Source organism: Pseudonaja textilis, chromosome 1 (assembly GCF_049901715.1).
Source record: "Pseudonaja textilis isolate UNSWEBS1 chromosome 1, rPseTex1.2, whole genome shotgun sequence".
Classification (NCBI taxonomy): domain Eukaryota; kingdom Metazoa; phylum Chordata; class Lepidosauria; order Squamata; family Elapidae; genus Pseudonaja; species Pseudonaja textilis.
Genome location: NC_141990.1, coordinates 37,448,815 through 37,472,255, shown reverse-complemented (window position 1 = coordinate 37,472,255; position 23,441 = coordinate 37,448,815). Strand labels below are relative to the sequence as shown.

Below are 23,441 nucleotides of genomic sequence, written 5' to 3'. Positions count from 1 at the left end.
ACAAAAATCAGAATTATACTGATACTTTCCTGTATCATCTCTATGTTATCATGATGCCATTTGTATTTTAATCCATAATTGTGCTATATTAATTAAAAGCCACTAGTGTGGTGTTTGAAATGTGACAAAACTTTAGAAACACATCTAAGATTTGACTCTATACTATTTTCTTATTTATTTATTTAGTAATAAACAAAGAAAAAATAAAGAAACAGTGAACAATACCCCCCCAAAGGGTTCCTTTTTACTTCAACAAACCTTTTTAAGAAGATTGGTAAAATTGATGCCTGGGGAAATGATTATTTTTTGTCTCAGCTTAGGACCTGAACAATTGTAAACAAATAATATTTAAACTTGGAAAGTTTGATAAGGGAATAAGAAACATAAAAATATAATAATCACATATGACCTGATCAGCATATTATTTAACTAAACAGACAAATAGAATGAACTTAGGCAGGCAAATAGGCAGTGGGAGTGGGAAAATCCTTCTGACTTCCTGCTGGCATCCCCACTGACTATGTTTGTAGGAAGCCAGTAGGAAGCATTGGAAATGATGATTACATAACTATGGCTGAGTGCAGCAGCACTGAAGCAGCCACAACTTTGCAAATTTCAGTCCCACAGGAGTCATGGGTCCTGTAAATTGGATACATTTGGCAAGTTAGCCCATTTAAGATATGCTGATTCAAAAATTGTTGCCCTATAATGCAGGTAGTCCTCGACTTTCAACTATTTGTTTAGTGTACATTTGAAGTTACAACAGCACTGAAAAAAGTGACTTATGACCATTTTTCACACTTACGAACATTGCACTATCATTCCAATGATCAAAATTTGGGGGCCTGGCAATCTGGTTCATATTTATGATGGTTGTAGTTTCTTAGGGTCATGCAATCACCTTTTGCAAACTGCTGACAAGTAAAGTCAAGGGAGAGGCCAAATTCACTTAACAACTGTGTTATTAATTTAATAGCTGCAGTGATTCACCTAACAACTGTGACAAGAAGGGTTGCAAAATTGGGTAAAATTCAATTAACAACTTCTCACTTAGTGACATAAATTTTGGGCTCAGTTGTGGTTGTAAGTCAAGGGCTCCCTGTACACTGTTTCTTCCAATTGAAGGTTTCAATCAAACAATTGGGCATGAAAGTTTTAGTAGCATAAAGTTTGTGATGGACAGAGAAAAACCTTTTTCTGAATTTTTTACTTGATTTCAGCTGTATTCACCAGGTTAAAAAAGGTACAGATTTTAAAAGGATCTGTATGTCACAATCTGGATGACAAGACTTCAAGGATCAAAGAAAATAAAAATTATCCTCTAAAGGGCAGCCATATAGACAACAAGTGTTGAGCTTCAAATTTCCTGGTAACACAGGGAAATATTCTCATCTTTTAATAAATATTATTGATGGTTCCTTCAAAAACGCAATTGTCAATTGCTTCCTATTATTATTATTATTGTTATAACTATTATCTAAAATAATATAACTTGAAATAAAGTGGTTTGTTCTTTGCAGCTGCAATCCAGTGAATGCTTTTTTATTCGAAACGGAAATATTTCCACTAGTTTCAATTGATATTTTTAATGTCAACAGTTTTGGTGTGGGCAGGAGTGAAGCAAATTCTATTCTTGTTTAACTCCTAGTGTGAACAACAGCATATTCTGTCAACTTTCAGCTATAGTCCAGCCAAGCATTCACTGAATCTAACTAGAAGTTTGGTTCTACCATTGTCATTTAGCCCAGATAGCATGGTGAACAGACATTGTGGCAGGTGGAGCCCAAGATATCTGGAAGGAATGAAATGGGAAAAGTTGTATTCTATAGTCTAAACCTCTCTAAGGGATGGAGAAAAAATGGTAAAGATGGCAGATCCAACCCATGCTAAAAGTTCCCCCTATTTTAGTGTTTGTGACACTGATGCACATACAGGCAGTCCTTGGGGTACAACTGTTATTGAATTTCAAATTATGATCATAAGTCATTGCAGTCATAATTGAGGCATCATGGGAATGGATTGTGACAATTTTTATAGTGGTTGTTAAATAAACACCATGGTTATTAAGTTAATGCCATGGTGATTAAGTAAACATGATGGTAGTTAAATGAATCCATTTTCCCAATAAGGATTTTTGGCGGAAACCAGAAGTAAACACTGGAAACATAAATCATGGTTATATGACCATGGGATGCTGCATAAAAGTGTGCCAATTGCTAAGTACCCAAAATATGATCACATGATCATGTGTGTGCAATTCTAAAAATGGGGCATTAATAGTTCTGGGGAGATCTATTGTACCTTTGAATGAACATTAAGCAACTGGTCCTGACAAACTATTACATCTCAGAAAATACTGGTCTCCGGATCCTATCCTCCATAACTTCTAAATCAAGAGGTTGATATGCCCATAATACTAACTAAATTATTACATTGGAGTTTCCCAACACTTGCCCACAAGAAGTTGCTGTATTTTTCCCTGCTGTTGAGTGTGAGAGGAAATACTGTCTGGGAAACAATTGCTGCCTTCAGTCATGCAATGCACCTCATCAGAGGTGCCCAGACCCATTTCTGAGGCCCAATAAATTATCCTGCAGGAGCAGCACAATTTGTATCAATGTATTTTTCCTCCAACTTGATGACAGGAGGAAAACAGGAAAATGCCTGTCTGGACCATAGCTTTTCAAACTGGGAAAACTGCAGCATTCGAATTCCAGGAGGACCCAATGGGTTCTATGATGGGAAACAAGTTCACTTGAACATGTACAGTGGCAAAGGTGAAAATGATGGCCATCTTTACTAGGAAAAGTACCATGGAACAGTCTCTTCCAGGAAACAAAGCCATTTTGTTATGTTCCTGTCCTGCCGTCTGCGTCCCAGCCCTCCCTTTCCCTTTCCCTGAGCAAAGTCAAATGGGGTGATGGTGGTGAAAGCTTCCTAATCTGCCCACCCCCGGTGCAATGGACAAACACATTTTATTTAAATTTCTATTGGAAATTGGAACTTTTATCTTTTGATCAGTTGTCCGCCTGATGTAGATGAGCCGGTTGTAAGATAGAAATGGAGTAGATTCAGTTACCAGCAACTTTCCTGCAAACGGGGCATGCATAAGCGCACCAACGTGCCTACCGTCCCTGTCCTATTGTTTTTTTATTGTTATTTCTTTTATTTTTCTTATATGTATCCGTTTCATGTATCCATAACTACGTTTATACTTATACCTGTTCTCTTGCAATTGCTTGACAAAATAAATAAATAAAAATAAATAAAACATTTTCTCCGAGAAAGTTCATAACTTCGAAGTGATTTCCATAAATATGACACTTCCCACGTGGCTGATTTATGCGAAGCAAACCGCTAAACTGAGAAAAACTCGGAGTACTAAGACGTCTGCACTGCCGCGCTCGAAGACTATCGGTCGGCGACGACGAAGAGGACGGCGCTAGGACCCACTCCGCTCCTAAACAGCGTCGCGGCCGCGCTGTGCCTGTTGATAAAAGGCTCGCGGCGGCGTTTTGACGTCACGGGGAGTTAATTTTAAACCTGGACAAGATGGCGGAAGGAGACGCGGCTCGGTACGGGCAGCGAGAGGAAGAGCCTCGGTTTCAACCGGACTTGACAGGTAACTAACCGCCTGCTTCAGCAAAGGAGCGCCGGCATCCCTGTTGAAGGCAGGTGACGGATCTAGAACCCGGCATTTCTTCTCTCCGGGGCTTCTCTTTCCCTTAACGGCTGAAGGCAGGAATCGCTTCCCTCGGGGGTCTCCTCGTGCGGGCGACGGGTGTCGCGCCAGTTGCCTGGGCGAGCCAGAAACACAGCGGTTCGGTCTTCTCTCTCCCTTCGGAGCGACCGTTTCTCACACAACGGTGGACTTAGGAAGCGGGAGGTTTCCAGAAGGCCTCGTCAAACTCCTCGTGGGGGAGGTGGGTGGCTAGGTGTCTTCTCTGAGAGGGGCGTTGGTCCTTGAGGGTAGAGACTGCCGGCGGGCAGCAAGAGACTGAGAAGCTGAGACAGAGGAAAGAAGCCAGCAGGCAGAGTGACCCAATGTGGCAAACGGCCGCCGCTGCTGCTGCTGCTGCTGCAATGAGGAGAAAAAGACATGAACTGTCTGGTTGGCCTATTTAGTGGTGAAGGGGAGCGCCGTGGCATATATTTTGCCACTGGGCTTCACTACTGTAAGGAGGAAGAACGACGTAGGGAATAGGCAAGCGTGGGTGCTGTGAACTTGATAGAAAGGGGGCGGGGGAGGTTTTTCGATCAGTGATCTACAGGCACGGGATCTCAATACCTACGAGGGTGGGTTAAGGAATAGCAGAAATAGGCCTGGCTCCTTCCTGTCTTCGCAGCTATAGCTACTTAAAGTCGGAGCGGGCGTCCTTTGCGATGCCTCCGAGCTACCTTATGTGGCAAGCATCAGTCAGTGTGTCAAAGGAGTGAAAGAAGGCAGTGGTAGAGCCGGGCTGGTCCATGATGCTTGCCCGATATGAGGAGTACTTCTTGAGTAAATGCAAATAGCTTCAAGGACCTACTCAGTGTCACTGCTGTGTTGCATTTGACTGGGAGCACCAGTGTTTCAGGCTTTCAAGTCTTACTTAGACATGGGTGATCAAACTTGAGGTTTTTTTTGCATGCAGAACATGTTCTCTTCGCGTGTAATTGGAATGAATTTGTTTGGACAGCTGAGTTGTTTACATAGGCTTTATGCTGTTATTTTATAGTACTGAAAGTAGTATAAATAATCGACATAAAATAGACATAATTGGTTCTAGTGCATAATGCATTGTATCATGTAATATGGCAGTGTAAAGTATTACAAGTAAATTATGATGCTGGACTGTACATTGCTAAAATATTGTAGCGAAGTCGAACTGATGAAAGGAACAAACTATTTAAAGCAAATATCTTCTGGTTAGCAACTCTGATAGTGGTGGTTGCAGTATTTTATGAAAGGATTTTTTGAATGTATCATTTACAGCAGGCATATGTGACCTAGTTTTAAATATTTCCAAGAATGTTTCTCCTTTGAATACTGATAGGGTGCTTTGTTGCCCTGTGTCTGGTTTTTGCAATTTGCTTGTGGTAATTTTTGCATGAAATAGAAGACCGAAGCATATGGGCTTTAATTAAAAACTGGTGGCTTTATTTTTCCTACCAAAATTATCTAAATTGGGAAGTAAAGTTTTGCTTTTGCATTCATGTGATAAATGTGTATACATATTTATTGTCAAGCTGCTAAGGGAATATGCTTGCATAATGCTTGTTCCACGTCTCTCCATAAATAAACGTGACAATTGATACTGAGTTGACACTGGGATTTGTAAGTTAGAGAACATTTCAGTATAAATTTTGTCCTACAGTAAATCAATTGAAGTGAATTTTTTGAAAACATAGAACTCCTACCAATACCATTTTTATAAGTATTTTCCCTTAGAAATTTTGTAGTGGTATATTTAGTTTCCTCAAAATATACCTTTTTGTAGTAGTATACTATGAATGTATAGCTTAATGGAAAGTTGATGAATTTGCATTTATGATTTTATTTTAAAAGACAGTATTTGCAAGCTTCTATGTTCTGCTCACATGGATAGTCTATCTTGAAAACTGGACTGACTTTCAGTAAAGATTAACAATTATGTTTCCAGATATTGTTAGATGCTATTCTCCTAAATAGTGCAGAGAATGTATAAAAGCAAAAGCAGGTAGCAATTCTTTCAATGTTTATGGGTTTTGGAAAACAAAGCTAGCAATTGTTTTCTCCTCTATAAAGTAAGAAGTTCAACATTGGGTTGGAGGTGGTCTGTAGGAATTGTTTACAGATTTGTTTCTGACATAGTAGTCAAGTTTGGAATTTTTGGCATTGTTATGCTTACAAATCAATTTTCAGCCTCTTTTTTTTTAGTAGAGGCTAGAAGTGTATAAACTGCCAACTAAGTCATTTAAATTTTAACACATGTCACTGTGCATTGCTTCTCAGAAATGTTTGTGTCATGTATCTCCAATAGTGTGCTGATAATTCCATAATCTTTTGAGTGATTTTTTAATCGTGAAATTCAGTGTTTCAAATCATTTTTTACATTTTTGGCTTTTCAGAATGGAAACATTTTTAAGTACTTTCAGAAAGCTTCTTACCCAATCCTAATGACAGGGCTGATAAAAGTTTGTGGCATCCTATTTCTGTGACTCAGGGTTTTTGCAATCGTCACAAATTGATTAGAACAAGAAATAAAATTCAGATTTCAGCAAAAGTAAGCAAGCTCATTCAAACCATTAAAACATATACTGGTAGTCATAAATATGATTTTTGCTTATAAAATAAGTATTTGAAAATTAAATTGTACAATTCTGTAATTGTTTTATTAAATATATAGTATAACATGAAGTTTAAAAGTATTTCTTACCCAGCCCTTATGTCAATGAAACATTAATTTATTAATAAAATCTGTGCATAAATTCATTTATCTTTTTAGGAATCAGTTTCAGAATTTGCGAACCTCTATAATTAGACTCATTAATTATAGGCAAAATAAATAGTGTTGTTATCTAGATTTAAGAACATAATTTGCTATCTTGAAATTTTATATTATGCCACTTTTTAGTACCGGTATTAATAGTTTGAATTGAACTAAAATGTAAAAATACAAGAATGTAGAACTCATTTTTTTAATGAAAGTTTGAACCACTTTCTAAAGTACAGGTCCTCTACTAAGTGCATTTTGCTTCATTTTATGACTTTTCTTGCCACAGTTGTTAAGTGAATCACTGTAGTCATTAGTTAGTAACATGGGAATAAAGTGAATCTGGCTCTCCCACTGACTTTGCTTGTCAGACAGTCACAAAAGGTGATTACATGGCCCCGGCACATTGCATAAATATGAACCAGTTGCCAAGCATCCAAATTTTGCTCATGTGACTATGGAGATGCTGCAAAGGTCGTAAGTGTGAAAAATCGGTCACTTTTTTTAGTGCCATTGTAACTTCAGTCACTAAATGAACTGTTGCATATTGAAGCCCACCTGTAGTTTTCTGCTTTAGCCATAGTACTATTAATGGGGCAAGTTATCAAAGTAAACTAGTGGATGATAAATCACTTTTTAAAAAAAGACACTGAAATGGTGAACTAATGATACTGTGCAAAAGCATTCCTGATCTCCAGCTAATACTTGACTCATCTGAGAATAAGAACATAATTAACTGTAGGTACATTCTCAGTAAAAAATAAGGTAGTATCATATCTAAAAAATTATGCAATAAATCAGTTAGGTTTGCTGTTGGCCAAACTCATTTATATTTTATTAGGATTAAGTATCAGTTTGCTATCTTTTATTCATCAATTATTGTCCTAAGATATGAAACCAAATGAACCTCTCTAAGAGATCTGACACCTGTATTGATTCCTAATTAAAACCAACACAGACTTATGAAGCTGGCCCTGTAACCGATCAGGCAGTTAAACATAAACAGTTGATGATGAAAATGATGAATTCCAGCAGCGCTAACTAATAATCCATCCTTTCACGATCCTTTAATAAGTCATCCAAGTGAGAATAGCCTATATATTTACCACTTGTTTACTGCATTTACTTACATACTTTGTCCTAAAAGAGGACTGAATTCTTTTTCTGTAGTGCTATCTTTCGGGAATTAATGTCCTTTTTTCCCTCTCCCAGAGGCCAGGCTTTAAAGAAAAGACATACATTTTACTGGAAGTCTGACCTGCTCCCTTCTATAAAGGTTTTGAAATTAGTCCAAAGATCACTTGAAAGTAGCTCAAGGGCTGCATGCAGCTTGATGCTGCAAGTCATCCATCTCTGAACTATGTAAAAAGAAGTAATTGTTTCTTAGCCTGTCACATATTGCAAGCAGCTATAGAAAAACTGCTTATTAGTAAATACATTATTTACTTGTATTTTTTAAAGAATAAGTTGATATGGCATTAGTTTAGAAATCACTACTAGAGGAAATTAGGGCATATGAAGGCATGGAAAGGAGAGGAACAATATCCAAGGAAAAGAAAACTGGAATAAAGTTGGCTGGAAAGGAGTAGGTCATACATCTAGAAGTATTTTTTGTAACAATGTCTATAATACAGTGGTATGGAAGAACTGTGCAGGATTACATTTTAATTTTCAAAAGTATTACAATTTACTTCATGTAAAGCAAGCACACAAAAAACTTTATCCTTTGTTGTTATTTCTAAAACCTTTGTTTAAACAGTATTCTTATGCTATTCTACATGAAGTCAGCTGGTAGGAAAGGCTGGTCTATGACTGTCAATTGAACCTTGCATATAAATTGGACACTTTAGAGATCTTTATCTCTTGGCTTGTGAACTTTTTAATATTAGCTGCAAGTCCTAAATCAGGGGTGGCCAATTGAGAGTCGGAGACTTGTTTCTAACTCCCAGTTTTGTTTTGTTTTGTTTTTTGCTCAGAAGATGTGTCTAAATAGCATTTTTATTTCTTAAATGGAAGTATTTCATTTAAGAAGTATTTTTTTCTTCTTAATAAATTTATATGCACTTTTATAACTATTATAATAAATGAAATACAGGTAGACTTATGACCACAATTGAACCCAACATTTCAAGATATTTGTTAGGTGAGCTTTGCCCCATTTTATGATCTTTCTTGCTGTTGTTAAGTGAATCATTGCACTTGTTAAGTTAGTAAAAAGGTTGTTAAGTGAATTTGCCTTCCCCTTTGACTTTGCTTGTTAGAAGTTCGTGAAAGGGGGATTACATGACCCTGGGACACTGCAGCCATCATAAATACATGCCAGTTGCCAAGTGCCCAAATTTTGATCATGTGACCAAGGGAATGCTGCAATGGTCAAAATTGTGAAAAATGATCATAAGTCACTTTTTTCAGTGTCATTGTAACTTTGAATGGTCATTAAGTAAACTGTTTTAAGCCAAAAATTACCTGTATTTGCAACTGAATAATACATTATCAAGAAGTATAATTCATATAAGCGTTAAAATTGTATGCCAAATAATTCAGATACTTATAGAAAAGATAGGCAAATCCTTTTTTTTTTTTTTAAATTATAGCCAAACTACTTACTTATGCAATCATAACATGTACATAATTTGGGAGTGAATCTTGCTGGTTTGTAACACCTGAGTAAATATATATGACTTTCAGTTTTAAATGCTGTGATATCCAGGGTACAGATAGTCCTAGACTTACAATCGGGATGGAGCCTGCCCATCATGGTTGTAAGCCAGGGGTGGGCAATTAATTTCTGTCGGGGGCCACATGGAAAATCAGATCTGCGTTCGAGGGCCGAACCAATTTTACTAAAGGCCATTATAAAGGGCCCATTATAAAATGCAGCAAATTATATATAATTATATATATATAATATTATATAAAGAGAAAAAATAACACCGCGCCTGCTCCTGCTACTACTTTCCACGCTTTCCAAACGCGAGTCCCAGGAGACAACAAACAGCAAACCCGCGCTCAGGGGCATCCAAGCCCACCTAAAGCTAGGCCGCTGCTGGTGGAGCCTTGCCCTGCCTTGGTGCCCCGTTTCCCGGCTCGGTGGTCCTGCTCGGGCAGCACTTTAAAAGCCCTCCTCCTCGCGTATGCGCCTGACGAGCCGCTCACCATGACGGTGGCTCTCAGCACCCGAGCAACTTCCCAGCAACTTGCGGCTTGTTTTTTCCTCTCGGGTGCTCGCACCTAGCCCCGAGCCGCACGGCAGAGGGGAAGCCCGGAGCGCTGCCAGGTCGCCTCCTCCAAGCAGCCCGCCCGCCCGCTGGGCAGAACTCTTCCCGCTCCTCGGCGGGAAGACGCTCCTGCCTGCAAACTTTGCCTATGCAAAGTTTAAGCCTGGAAGCCCTGGAAACCCGAGCAACTTCCTGGCAACTTTCGGCTTCCTTTCAACTCGCAGGTGCTCGCGCCTGGCCCCGAGAGCCCGCGGCGGAGGGGAAACCCGAGCACCGCCGGTCGCCTCCTCCAAGCAGCCCACCCGCCGGGCTTCCCCTCTGCCGCGCGGCTCGGGGCCAGGCGTGAGTGCCCACGAGGAAAAAGGAAGCCGCAAGTTGCTGGGAAGTTGCTCGGGGCTTCCAGGCTTAAACTTTGCACAGGCAAAGTTTGCAGGCGGGAGCGTCTTCCCGCCGAGGAGCGGGAAGGGTTCTTGCCGGAGGGCGGGCGGGCTGCTTGGAGGAGGCGACCCGACGGCGCTCTGGGTTTCCCCTCCGCTGCACGGCTTGGGGCCAGGCGCGAGCGCCTGCGAGGAAAAAGAACACCGCAAGTTGCTGGGAGCCGCCGTCGTGGTGAGCGGCTCATCGGGCACATACGCGAGGAGGAGGGCTTTTAAAGTGCCGCCTGAGCAGGACCACCGAGCCGGGAAACGGGGCACCAAGGCAGGGCAAGGCTCCACCAGCAGCAGCCTAGCTTTAGCTGGCTCCAAGCAGCCCACCGCCCGCCGGGCAGAACCCTTCCCGCTCCTCGGCAGGAAGACGCTCACGCCTGCAAACTTTGCCTTTGCAAAGTTTAAGCCTGAAAGCCCCGGAAAAAAAAGGGGGATCGGCGGGGACTCACCTTCGGAGAGGTCGCACTCGAAGGTGATTTCGAACTCCCAGCCGAGGCCTTTGCAAAGTTCTTCTTTTCTTTCCTACCCCGAGAGCGCTCCGCACTGTTTTGCAGCTTTGGGGGACCATGCGGCGCAGGGCAATACGCCACGCCCACTGATTTTTTTTCAGGGGCGGGCCGGATTGGACAGACCAACGGGCCGGATGCGGCCTGCGGGCCGTAGTTTGCCCACCCCCGTTGTAAGCTATAAAACGACTAACCCAATTTTATGACTTTTTGGTGGCAGTCATTAAGTGAATTACCATGTTCACAAGTGAATCTGCAGCCATTAAGGAAACCAATGGTTTGTTGTGGATGTGGTTTTGCTGAAAACCAGAAGTCCAGGTTTTTGGCAACACTGCCTCAAAAAGTGTTCACATGACTGCTGTGAGTAAAGTCATGAAAATTAATGAGTTAAAGAATAAGTTTGTAGGAATCTGTCCACTGGATAAGCTTGCCTTCCTTAGGTTGTTTCTTATCCCATTTCTATCCTCATAAAAACATGTGTAAGCAAAATTAAATGTTCATGATTAATCATTTAACTTCCCATGGAATATATGTACATATATAATTTATTTTGCAGAAATAATTTTTCTAACAGTATATGTGATTAAAGGCATTGATTTCATTTAAGCAGCAAATGGTGAACTAATATGCTTATTTTCAGATAATTGTATATTAGCCTAATTCTTTGAAACAAGCTTATGGTACTCTTAAAAGGATTTGTATCTATTCTGCTGTCCCTTGATCTGTCTGAATCTAATCCTGGATTCTTAAGTAACAGCTATAGCCAGGTATGTCTTGGCTTCGTTTAGACTGATGGGCCAGCTGTGTCAGAGACTACAGATTAGTTTATGGATCCATATATCTTAGTTCCATCGCATTTTTAATTATACATGGACTAATGCCATGTGATCTATGTTAGTTATATTTGGATAGAAGCTATGTGATCTGCAAAAGCTTCAGTTGGCCGGGTTGAATTTCAAGTTGTTTCTGGTTCCAGTTCAAAACTATGGCAATAACTTTTAAAATATTTTCTATTTTAGGTCTGAAAAAACTCAGCATTTATTAATTAAAAGAATATCCTTAGTTTCAAAGAGACTTGAATAGGCTCTTTACAAAAACTTGACAATAATTTCCTTGAGGGAGAAATTTAACTTGCTTACTTAATGGCTTTATACTGTACAGTATCCTTTGTAAGAAAAGTAAAATCTCTTGGATCAGGTGGTTTTCAGTTTTGTGGGAAATACAGGTAGTCATTGACTTAACAGTTCATTTAGTGACTTTTCAAAGTTACGATGACACTGGAAAAAGTAATTATTATGACCGTTTTTCACACTTTATGATCATTGCAACATCCCCATGGTCATGTGATCAAAATTCACATGCTTGGCAACTGACTCATATTTACGATGGTTGCGGGTTACAGGATCATGTGATCACTTTTTGCGGCCTTCTGACAAGCAAAGGCAATGGTGAAGTCGGATTTACTTAACAATTGTGTTACTAACTTAACTATTATAGTGATTCACTTAACAGATGTAGCAAGAAAAGCTGTAAAATGGAGTAAAATTCACTTAACAAATGTCTTGCTTAGCAACATAAATTTTGGGCTCAATTGTTGTAAGTCGAGGACTACCTTTACTATTGCTCTATGTATTTTCATTATTTTATTCTATTGTATTTCTGTTAGATTTTTTTAAAAAAAATCTGTTTTCAAGTTTTGTATTGATTCAATTGTACTTTTGGAGTACTTGTTCCAATTCCAGGTGCTTCATCCAATGAAGCACCTGGAATTGCAACAAGTACTGGAGTACTTGTTGGAGTACCACTGAAAGGGTTATCAAGATCACAAGGGGTCTGAAAACCTAGGCTTGTCAGAAACTATTATAGCAATTGGCAACTTCTAGCTTACAAAGGAAAACATAGAGAGAAATATGATAGCAGTTTTCAAATATCTAAAAGGCTGTGACATACAAGAAGAGCAAGCTTCTTCTATGTTGAAAGTGAGGGCAGGCTAAAGAATGGAAATTAAAAGAAGGGGCTTCCTGGGTAAAGCAGCTTTGCGTTATGCTGCTGGAGCATCCCTGAGTTGCAGCATATTCTTTCCCCAGTCTCCCTGAGCTCGTGTCACTTTGCAATAGACCCCAACTTGCTTATGACTTGCGCAGGGCTTCTTGCACCCTCATGTTACACACTCATGCTTCTTACTTTACACTTAACCTACATATCTGGAATTATAGTAAATGGGACTGCCAAGAGTGCCATCACTCAGGGATGGGATCATGTGACATTGCGCTTTATGACTGCATTGTTTAGTGATGAAATTCTAGTCTCTGTTGTGGTCGTAATTTGAGGACCACCTTTATTTCTTGTTCTGTAAGGAACAATAAAGTAAAACATATTAATTTATTGTGCTGCTTAGTTGCCTTGAGTGAGATGAAAAGTTTGAATATAAGTAGTCTTCGACTTAAAACCAAAATTGGGACTGGAATTATTATCATAAGTTGAAACATCCACATGATAGACCCAATTTTACAACTATTTTAATGGTAATAAGTGAATCACACAGTCATAACTCTGAGTTACATGGTTGTTAAGCAAATCATGTGGTATTTAAGCAAATCAGTTCCCTGAATGTGTGGTTTTTGCCAGAAACTGACAAAAAATGTTGCAAATTACTGTCACATGACTGGGACAATGCAACAATTCCTGCCTGTAAGCCTATTGTCAAGAACCTAAAATGCAGTTATGTGACTGTGGGAGGAGGCAGTGCAAAATTTTAAGATGGCTAGAAGTGCTTTATGGGCTGTAAAGTACCCTTTCCAAGGCTGTTGTAACTCTGAACAATCATTAAACAACTGTTGGTTGGTCAAGGGCTACCTATAAAACCAACCAATTTTGTAGAAGCTTTACTATATGGGGCTACTTTTGAAAAGTTTCCAGAAGCTTCAACTGGTGCAGAATGTGGGCATACAAGCTATACTGGCTGACCAAAGAAAAGCATATATAGCACCTCTGCTCTGCAAACTGCACTGGATGCCAGTTTGCTTCCAGGGCTAATGCAACGTGTTGGTTATTAGCTATAAAGCCTACATGGCATAGGACCAAGTTAACTATGGAACTGCCTTCACCCCATTACATTGGCCTGTCGCATTCATTCAGGCAGGGAAAGCATGTAACAGACTCAGTTGGTCAAAGAATTCCAACTGGCAGGATCTAGGAAGGGGGCCTTTTCTGCCACTGTCCCTTCATTGTGCAACATTTTGCCCTCAGAGGTGAGGAAACCCCCTGATTTTTTGTCCTTCCACAAAGGGATGTTTATATATATAAAAACACACAGACGAACCCAATACACAAGCCTGATGATGGCAGATGAGATTCTGCTGAAACATTGCTACAACTTTAAAAGCACAATTATAATGACACAGGAAAATACCCAAACAAAGCTGAATACCAGACATGTAAGTACCCATGAAAACTTAAGAAAACATATACATACATACATACATACATACATACATACATACATATATATATATACACACACACACATATATATATATACACACACACATATATATATACATATATATATATATATATATAGACACACACACGCACACACACACACCCACATAAGAAGTACTACAGACAAAATCAATAAGATACTACACAGGCATCACATCAAGACGGCCTTCAAAACAGACAGAAATATAGCAGCCATCCTAAGAAACCCCAAAGATAAAATTGATCTGGAAAACCAAGGCATATATGAAGTCCCCTGCGTATCATGCCCTGCCACATACATTGGACAGACCAATTGAAGAATAAGTACCCGCCTGGATAAACACAAAAATGCAGTAAAAAAGCTGGAACACACTTCCTCACTAGTCCAGCACATGAAAGCCACAGGTCATAGCATCGACTTCAATGGCACCAAAACCCCTAGCCACTATAGAAAAACCCCAGCTACAGAATTATCAGAGAAGCCATAGAGATTGAAAAAAAGACCTGAAAGCATGAATAGAAGAGATGACTCCACCAGACTGTCAATTATCTGGAAGCCTGCACTCACAAACAAAAAAATCTCCACACCACAAGCCAAGCAAACACCTGGGCACAAACAGACCCCCCCCCCCGATACCTCCAGCTCAAACACACCCCAACCAGGCACCCAAATGAAACCTAGCTTCCTAATAAATGACTGCCATCCGTTTACTCGAAGCCAAGCCATACTAAAAGCCTCCAATACAGGAAACACAATGTTGCCAGCCAACCAAGACAAAAAAACGCTACAAAACAGACAGAAAATATTAGAAACACCAATCAAGCAGAACACAGCAAACTCTTAAGACCAACAAACACAGACCAAGACTCCCAACTAACCAGGATGAAGAAAAAAACATTCTAACACAGCAGTAGGCTAGGACCAAATTTAAAACAGAAACGGCTGTGAAAGTCTAACTCACAGATGAACACAATACAGAAGCCTGATGATGGCAGATGAGATTCTGCTGAAACGTTGCTACAACTTTAAAAGCACAACTATAATGACATGGGAAAATACCCGAACAAAGCTGAATAACATACATACATACATACATACATACATACAATTGATTAAATTGTACAGCAGAGGAGAGTCAATCATACGATTGGAAAATTTAATTTTCATTCTGGTCACGTCAGACTGTATTAATTCCTTTTTCAAAAAATGACTCTAAGGGTCATAATTTGTCAAGTAAAGAGGAAGGAAATCATTGATAAAAAAGGCCAATAGGAATAACTAACTCAGCTTATCCCAACAGACTTAATTAAGGTTCTGCATAGTGTTCTGTTTTTATAAGTCATCTTTTCTTCTACAGGTAGTTCTTGACTTATAACCATTTATTTAGCGACGGTTCAAAGTTACAACAGCACTGAAAAAATCGATTATATCTGGGGCTTTAACTTATGTCCGTTGAAGCATCCCCATGGTCAAGTGATCAGAATTTGGACTCTTGGCAACTGGCATGTATTTACAGCAGCTGCATATCCTGGGTTTATGTAATCGCCATTTGCAACCTTCCCACGTGGCTTCCAACAAACAAAGTTAACAGGGAAGCTGGATTACTTAATAATCATGTGATTCACTTAACAACTGCAGTGATTCATTTAACTGTGACTGCTGCACCATCCCAGTGTGTATGTGATAACATTTTGACTGATGGCAATTGAGTCACTTTTTTGACTGATTGCAGTATCCTGTAGTCATGTGATCACATATTGCAATATTTGTGGCCATTTCCAGGCAAATATTCCCATTGATTTAGTTGAATTTGGATTTATGACCATGTGATTTACTTAATGATCACAGGATTCACTTAATGATTGCAGTGAGTCACTTAACCAGCATTGTAAAAGTTATAAATTCAAGTTTGGTCACATGGTAACTCAATTTACAATCACAGTGATTTAAAATCAAAATTCTAGGCTCAATTGTGATCATAAGTTAGGGACCTCCTATAAATGTTTTAAGCCTTGTAACTTAATGCACCTAATTGTACCTCATTCCATAGAAAAACACAAAATGCGCCTCTGTTCCCTGCTGGTGCTGTGTAATTATTATTCTGTCAGCATTTCTTGGAAGATAAAAGAAAAGACTTGAAGAAAGTTTGGCCTCCTAAAGCAGAAAGTTTGCTTTCTACAACTGCTTTGATTTGGTTTTCCTCATGGAGTATTTTGCTCCATAATATATGATTTTTCTAAAGATAGTGAGTTGGCTAATATTATGATTCTTTGACTTTTGGAATCAGTATTTTAAAATTGGAAAAGGGTAATTGAATCCTGACTCCTATTCAGTGCAGAATCCAAATTAAAACATCCCAGGTAGCTATCTAACCTCTGCTTAAAATTTATTCAGCAATGAATGGCCTAGCACCTTTTGTGTAATTGGCTTCATTATTGAACTATGCTTATCTTTAGGAATATATGATTGGGATTTTTCTCCGTCACGCTGCTCTAGAGTCCAGTATTGGGTATAACTCCGCCCTCTTATGACGTGAGCTGAGTCTGCCACTATAAAAAGGTTCGCCTCTGCTGAGAGCCCCAGCTTTTTGACTCAGCTCTTGGACATAGGAGCTATTGTCTCTGGACTCTGAATTAATTAGCATTCCTCAAAACAAAAGCATCGAAAAAAAAGGAAAAAAAGACTCATCAAGATCGAGAGAAGCTCCCGGGGCTCTGGTAGAGCTTCGCTCACGAGGAGAGCGGGGATCCAGTTGCCAGCTGCCTCAGCAAGGCACTGACATACAGACAGTAAGTGTGATCAGCCAAAACGCCACGGAACCTCCCTCAGACTTGCTAGAGGCTAATTAACATTGCAACAGCCTCCTACACAGCTTTTCTCTGGGCCTCGCGGCTTGTAAAAACCTTCTGAGGCTGTGCAAGTCTTCCGGAGATTTATTAGGCCATAAACTATCAAAGTTTTATGATAGCTGCTCTTGTGGTCTCGCAGCGATTAGGCCTGTTCCCAACCAACCTCCCTTCTAAACTGCATCGATTAGAGGGGCAATCTTCCTTCTGTGAAGATATTAATCCAACCATTATACATTGCCACAGCACGAAGCCCCAGGGATTCGAACATGCAACAGGGATCATTGAAGGCCCCAAGGCCCCTTGCCTTGTGGCTGGTGGCCATTTTGTGATCGAGTTCCTCCGGGCACTGTTTTTAGTGGGCCCCGAGTCAGTGATCCTATCTCTCTCCTGGCCATCTAGCTCGGAAAACACCATCAGGAGGAGCTGACAGCACCTCCTGTGTTTCTTCCTTGAGCAATGGAAATAGATTGGGCCCAGCCAGGACTATCAGGCATACAGAGCATTCAGACCTCTCAAGCCCCCAAAAGGGTTATGAAAAGAAAATGACCACGAAGCCATTCAGCCAACAGGGAGGCTGCAGCAAAGATCAAGGTCCAGGGCCCTAGCCCCCAAGAAGGCCTCCAAGTCTGAACTTAGGGCAGAAAAGAGAAGACATGAGGCTTTAGAGAAACAATTTGCAAAAATTTGCTCAACAATTACAAAAACAAAAACAAGCTATAGGCACAGAGAGGGCAGATGGAAGTCCGGCTAGCCACCTACGGAACTGGTAATCTGAAAGGCAGCATGACACCCTTCCCCAGGACCTGAGTTTGTCAGGCCCTTCTTACAGGCCACCTACTTGGAACATAGCTATACCTAACCCTCAGCAGGTTTTGCACCTAGGGGTTTACAGGTTTAGGGAAGAAGATAACCTTATCCCCTCTGTGACTGGGCCCCAGGTGATACTTCCTCCCCGGGAGAACAGGCCCCAAGACATCCAGGAAGTAGTTTCGGTGGCAGTCAGACAAGACATTGCTGAAGGTCTCAAACACCTCCTCTGCCCTCCGGACGGAGGCTCGGGTATCCTTTCTTCCTTCTGTCAGGGTAACCTCTCCCACGGAGGGAGGTTCCCACCTTGGAACCCATGTATGCCCCTCATCATTTTTATAGCTGGGAGGGACAGGATGACAGGGGATCCTTTTATCACTCTGAACAGGGTAGTTCCTCAGAGGAGGAAGAGAGGGAAATTAAGGACCCCTTCCTCTCCAACGAAGAGGAAACCAAACCAGAAACATCCACAACGGCTGTCTTTAAGCCCTCCTTGTTTCGAACGTTACTACAGAAGACTCTGGTTACAGCCCAGTTAAGCCCAGAAGAGGTGGCCTCGGAACCACAGGCTGGCCCCTCGAGCTAGGGAGACACACTATTCTCCAAACCAGTGGTCCGAAATGAGGTTCTTCCATCTCCCTTGTTCTTCTTGGATGTAGTAAAGGACCAGTGTGAGAACCCCCTGTCAGGGCCTCGCCCTTCTTCCCAGGACTAGAGATTCTTTAATGTAGGTCCTGCCTTGGTTAATGCATTAGCTCTCCCAGCAGTAGATTCCCCAGTGGTAGCCACCTTTGCTTCCTCAGGCACCCCAATGGAACCAGAGGATGTTTTACGACCGGAAGACAAAAAATCAGAACAAACTCTGAAGCGCACACACCAGGCTGCAGCTTGGGCCGTGAAAGCTTCTGCCATGGCCTCATTTTTTACCAGGTAGTCTATTCGCTGGTTACATCAACTTCAGGACAAAGTTCCCATTGCTGATTTAGGTCCCACCAGGACCTCAACAAAATAATAGCAGCAGCCAAGCCGCCCATGCCACTTTAAGCTTGGCCAAATTCTCCACAAAGACAAATTCTCCTCTTCATGTCTGCCAGGCGCCTGCTGTGGATGCGCAACTGGCAGACCGACTCCAAGCGTAAGTTGGCAGCGGCCCCTTGCTCAGGAGAAAACCTCTTTGGAGCAGCCTTACAGCCGTACGTGGTGGAAACACGAGACAAGAGAAAGGTGCTGTCTACTTTCTCCCAGAGGTCAGATTTTTGACGCACCACGTACCCCAGAACGCAAACCTTCAGGCCGGTCAACACCCCTCGCTTCAGTCGCAACCAGGCAACATATCTCCCTTATCGGGAACAACAGTAGGACCACCAACCCAAACAACAATTCTCGGGTAAGCGGCCCTCTTGATGGGGAGGTGGTCGTTCACTCATGCTCTCTAAGTAACTGCATCCACTCCCCTCCCATCAGAGGTCGGTTGACCTTTTTAAAATCCAGATGGGAGGAATCAACTAACGATGCCTGGGTCATCGGTACAGTAGCATCAGGCTTTCGACTCGAATTTTTCCCCCGCTCCATCATTTTTTGTCAGCTGTCCAACCTCCTGTGATACATCTAAACGGGTCCTGATAGACTCAGCTATCCATCACTTGATGGACATCAGAGCCATAGAAAGAGTTCCATGGGATCAGCGGGGGTTGGGCTTCTACTCCCGCCTCTTTGTTATCCCGAAGGCCTCGGGGGGGGGGGGTAGAGAGCAATCCTTGATCTCAAGTTCCTGAACAAATTCATCCCATACAGGCGTTTTAAGATGCGGACCCTACATTCTATTCTTCAAAGTGTCTGAGAGGGCTATCTCCTCTCTTCCATAGACCTCACGGAGGCTTACCTCCATATCCCAATTTGTCCTCCCCATTGCCAATTCCTCCGTTTTTCTTATTGCAGTGAGCACTACCAATACCGCGTCCTACTTTTTGATCTTTCATCGGCACCAAGGATTTTTACTAAGGTCCTGGCAGCATTGGCAGCCCTCCTCCGAGCCTTACCTGTGAGAGTCTAATGCTACCTGGATGACATTCTGAGTCAATCTACCTCCGTCCAGGCAGCTGAACGAGATCTTCAAATCACAATGCAGGTGTGGCAGGAACATGGTTTCTCCATCAACTTGATCAAGAGCCATCTTTCTCCAATGACCTGACTGTTGCATCTCGGGGTCATTATCGATACAGTTAGCTGCGAAGTCTTCCTTTCACAGGACCAACAGGACAGCATCAAAGAGTTGATCAACAGAATTCGAGTAAGTCACTCCGTTCCACTCTCCCTCCTGTCCCTGTTGCTTGGGAAGATGATCTCCTTCATCGAAGTTGTGCCATGGACACACCTACATGCACGCACCTTGCAGTGATTGCTCCTCCCCTTTCAAAGAGAGGGGACCAGTCATTCTGCCCACAGGGTGCTGCTTTCTCCACAGGTGCTTCGGTCCTTTTGGTGGTGGCAGTCCCAGGCCATCACAAAGGGTCATCCCTTTATGATGAGAGAGAGAAATGTAGTGACCACGGACGCCAGCCTTCACAGCTGGGGAGCACATGCCCCGGATGGCCCAAGCACACTGGCCATCTTCAGACAGGTCCCTTCCCATCAATCTCTTGGAGCTCAGGGCTATTTTTCTCACCCTGAGAAGTTTCTGGAACCTAGTGTCAGGGTCCCATGTGCTAATCATGACAGACAATTTAGCAGCCAAAGCTCATGTCAACAAGCAAGGAGGGACCAAATCCAGGGTTTTGATGTGGGAGGTGGAACATCTGGGGAGATGGGCAGAGAGGAACCTCCTGTGTCTCAAGGCAGACCATATTTCGGGGGTTGACAACTCCAGGCAAACTGGTTTGAGTCGATCTCAAGTCGACCACTCGGAATAGAGACTCCATCCTCCCCGTTCATAGAATTATCCCACAGTTTTGGAACTCCAGAGGTGGATCTCTTCGCCACTCCCCAGAATGCACAAGTAAACAGGTTTTTCTCCAGGTTCCCAACCCAGGGAGTGGAGGGGACCAAAGCATTTTGGAGCAGATGGCCCCCAGGTCATCTCTATGCCTTCCCCCCCCCCCTTCCAGTCATCCCGGCAGTCATCTGGAAGATGTTGGAGGAAAAGGTGGAGCTGATTCTGCTGGCCCTATATTGGCCCAGGAGACCCTGGTTTGCGGACCTGGTAAACCTGTCTGTTCAGAGGCCTTAGAAAATCCCGACCTCTCAGATCTCTCTCAGTCAGGGGGCCCTTTTGCATCCGGAAACCCAATGGTTCCAGTTGATCGCTTGGCAGTTGAGTGGAACTTTTTGAAGGAGGACAACCTTTCAGATAGTGTAATTAACACAATACAGGCTTCACGTAAAAAGTCTACAACCCGACTTTATGATGCCACCTGGAGGAAATTCAGTGACTGGTGCTCGGAGAGAGCCCAGAGCCCCTCTTCAGCGTCTGTTCCGGAGATACTTCAGGACGGGCTGGACAAGGGCCTTGTGTCTAACACCCTCTGCAGGAAGGTAGAGGTCTTAGCTTCGGTAATTTCATGAGACAGGTACACATCCCTCCCACCACCCTTCGATCTGCAGATTTCTGAAGGCAGCCTCAAATCTGTGACCACCCATTGTGGATAGGTATTCCACTTGGGACTTGCCTAAGGTTCTCCAAGTTCTCTCGGGCCCGCCTTTTGAGCCTTTACAAACGGTAGGTCTCCGTATTTTATCCTTCTTGGTGGCTATTACATCAGCCAGGAGGGTGTCTGAATTGGCTGCCCTTTCGGTAAGGCCAGATTTGTGTATGTTTCATGACAACCGGGTGGTTTTGTGTCTGGCCCTTCATTTGTACCAAAAATTAACTCTTGGTTTCACAGGGCTCAAGACATTGTACTCCCTGACTTTAGTCCCAAACCCCAACATGTATTGGAACGTCAGTGGCACACATTGGAAGTGAAAAGGGCACTCAAAATTTATATCAAACGAACTGCAGCTTTTCACAAAACTGAGTCAATGTTTGTGTCTTTTCAACCTGTCTCCTTGGGGTCTAAGGCCTCATCTCCCATGTTGAGTAGGTGGATCAGAGCATGCATTTCTATTGCATATGAAACTCTTGGCTTGCCAGCTCTCAAGAAACTGACTGCACACTCTACCTGGAGCGCAGCGACTTTGGCAGCCTGGGTCACGTAGGCTCCAATCAAAGAAAATTTGTAGAGCTGCTACATGGACCTCGGCTTCCTCATTCATCCAACATTACCGGCTGGACTCCTTTGCATCTGCACAGGCTGCATTTGGACAAAGGGTACTCCAGCGGGTGGTTCCTGGGTCGGATTAAGAGGACCAGCCGAGTCTGTCCCTTGGGCATGCAGGCTTTGGTATGTCCCAATGCTGAACTCTAGAGCAGCATGACGGAGAAGGGGCGTTGGTAGACTTACCAGTGAATGCCCTTTCCAGACACGCTGTGATAGAGTCCAGCCCCACACCATGGCCGTCTGGTCTAGTATTCTCAGGTAGGGGGGTGGTTGTACGCTCATTCTTTGTTTATATTCTAGAGACAATCCTAGTCTGTAAAGATACTTCGCCAGAAAAGCTGGGGCTCTCAGCAGAGGTGAATCTTTTCATAGTGGCAGACTCAGCTCATGTCATAATGGACTCTATCGCAGTGTGTCTAGAAAGGGCGTTCTCTGGTAAGTCTAACAATGCCCCTTTTTTATGAGACCAACCGGATTCCATCTTAGATTTGGAATTAATTGCTACCACTGAAGTCATATTATGACTTTTCACTCTATTCAAATGATTTTAGTTTAATTACTACTTTATCTAAAATACTTGTTCAATATACTGAGAATTGTAATTGTACTTGAAAGATGCCAGTATTTCATTTAGCTACTGCTGTTAGAGGAAATGCTCTTTCTTCACACTTAGATAACATATCCAGCTGCCTTGAAGCTTTTTTTTCTTTGATCTCAATGCTTTCAACCTCAGATAGGAGCTAGCTAGTAATTGAGCCAGTTGTCAGTTTAGTAAAATTACCTCTCCTCTCCTTAGTTCTGATTTAGCTTCTGGAGGAGTTTGTTGGCTGAACCTTGAACTAGAACACTCCTGTTAAAGATGGTGAACCCTCAACAATTGTTGCAAAAATCTTGATAAAATTCCACTGAGCTATAAAAGCAGAGGTGCTGAGTAAACGTCAAATGTTATCTTTTAATATTTTATTTAATAGCAGTAATAATATATTACACTTGTATTCCCAGCGACTATTTTTATAATTAAAAAATTATAGCATGTATTATTATAAAATTATATTAAAAACATTCTCCCATGAGCTGTTCAGAGCATCCAGAAGTGGGGAGGTGCTTCACTCTCTTCTGGAAAGGCTGGGCTTAAAACCCGGGGACGCTCCTCCTCCTTCACGGAACACTTCCTCAGCGTCCCCCAGTTTTAGCTCAGCCTTCGTGGTAAGAGGTTGTGCACTCCCTGACTGGAACCATTTTTCTCTGATTCAGGTTTGCTCTTTAAAACTCTTCCCCATTTAATTTGGGTTTTCAGGCTTGTCCCTCTATTAGTTCTTAAAAAAAACAAAAAAACAGTTTCTTTGGAAATAGCGGAGCCTGCCAGTCCGCAGGCAGCTTGAGGCTACCGCCTCAGGCAACTTCCTTATCTAACCTTCGGATCGTTTTTCTGGTGATC

The 23,441-nt window shown here is 42.1% G+C and overlaps 1 protein-coding gene across 5 annotated transcripts in view; it reads left to right on the top strand.

The window, feature by feature from the left end:
* The first annotated feature begins 3,506 nt into the window (after positions 1-3,506).
* ATL2 (atlastin GTPase 2) overlaps positions 3,507-23,441 on the top strand; it is a 50,134-nt gene continuing 30,199 nt past the window's right edge. For 3 of the 5 annotated variants that reach the window (XM_026695972.2, XM_026695971.2, XM_026695970.2), the window contains exon 1: positions 3,507-3,622. In XM_026695972.2, coding sequence (XP_026551757.1) covers positions 3,553-3,622 — 70 coding nt within the window. In that variant the 5' untranslated portion in view covers positions 3,507-3,552. Of the gene's footprint in view, positions 3,623-4,539; positions 4,603-23,441 lie in introns of those variants that run through there. The other 2 variants (XM_087931207.1, XM_087931213.1) reach the window with 2 other exon arrangements.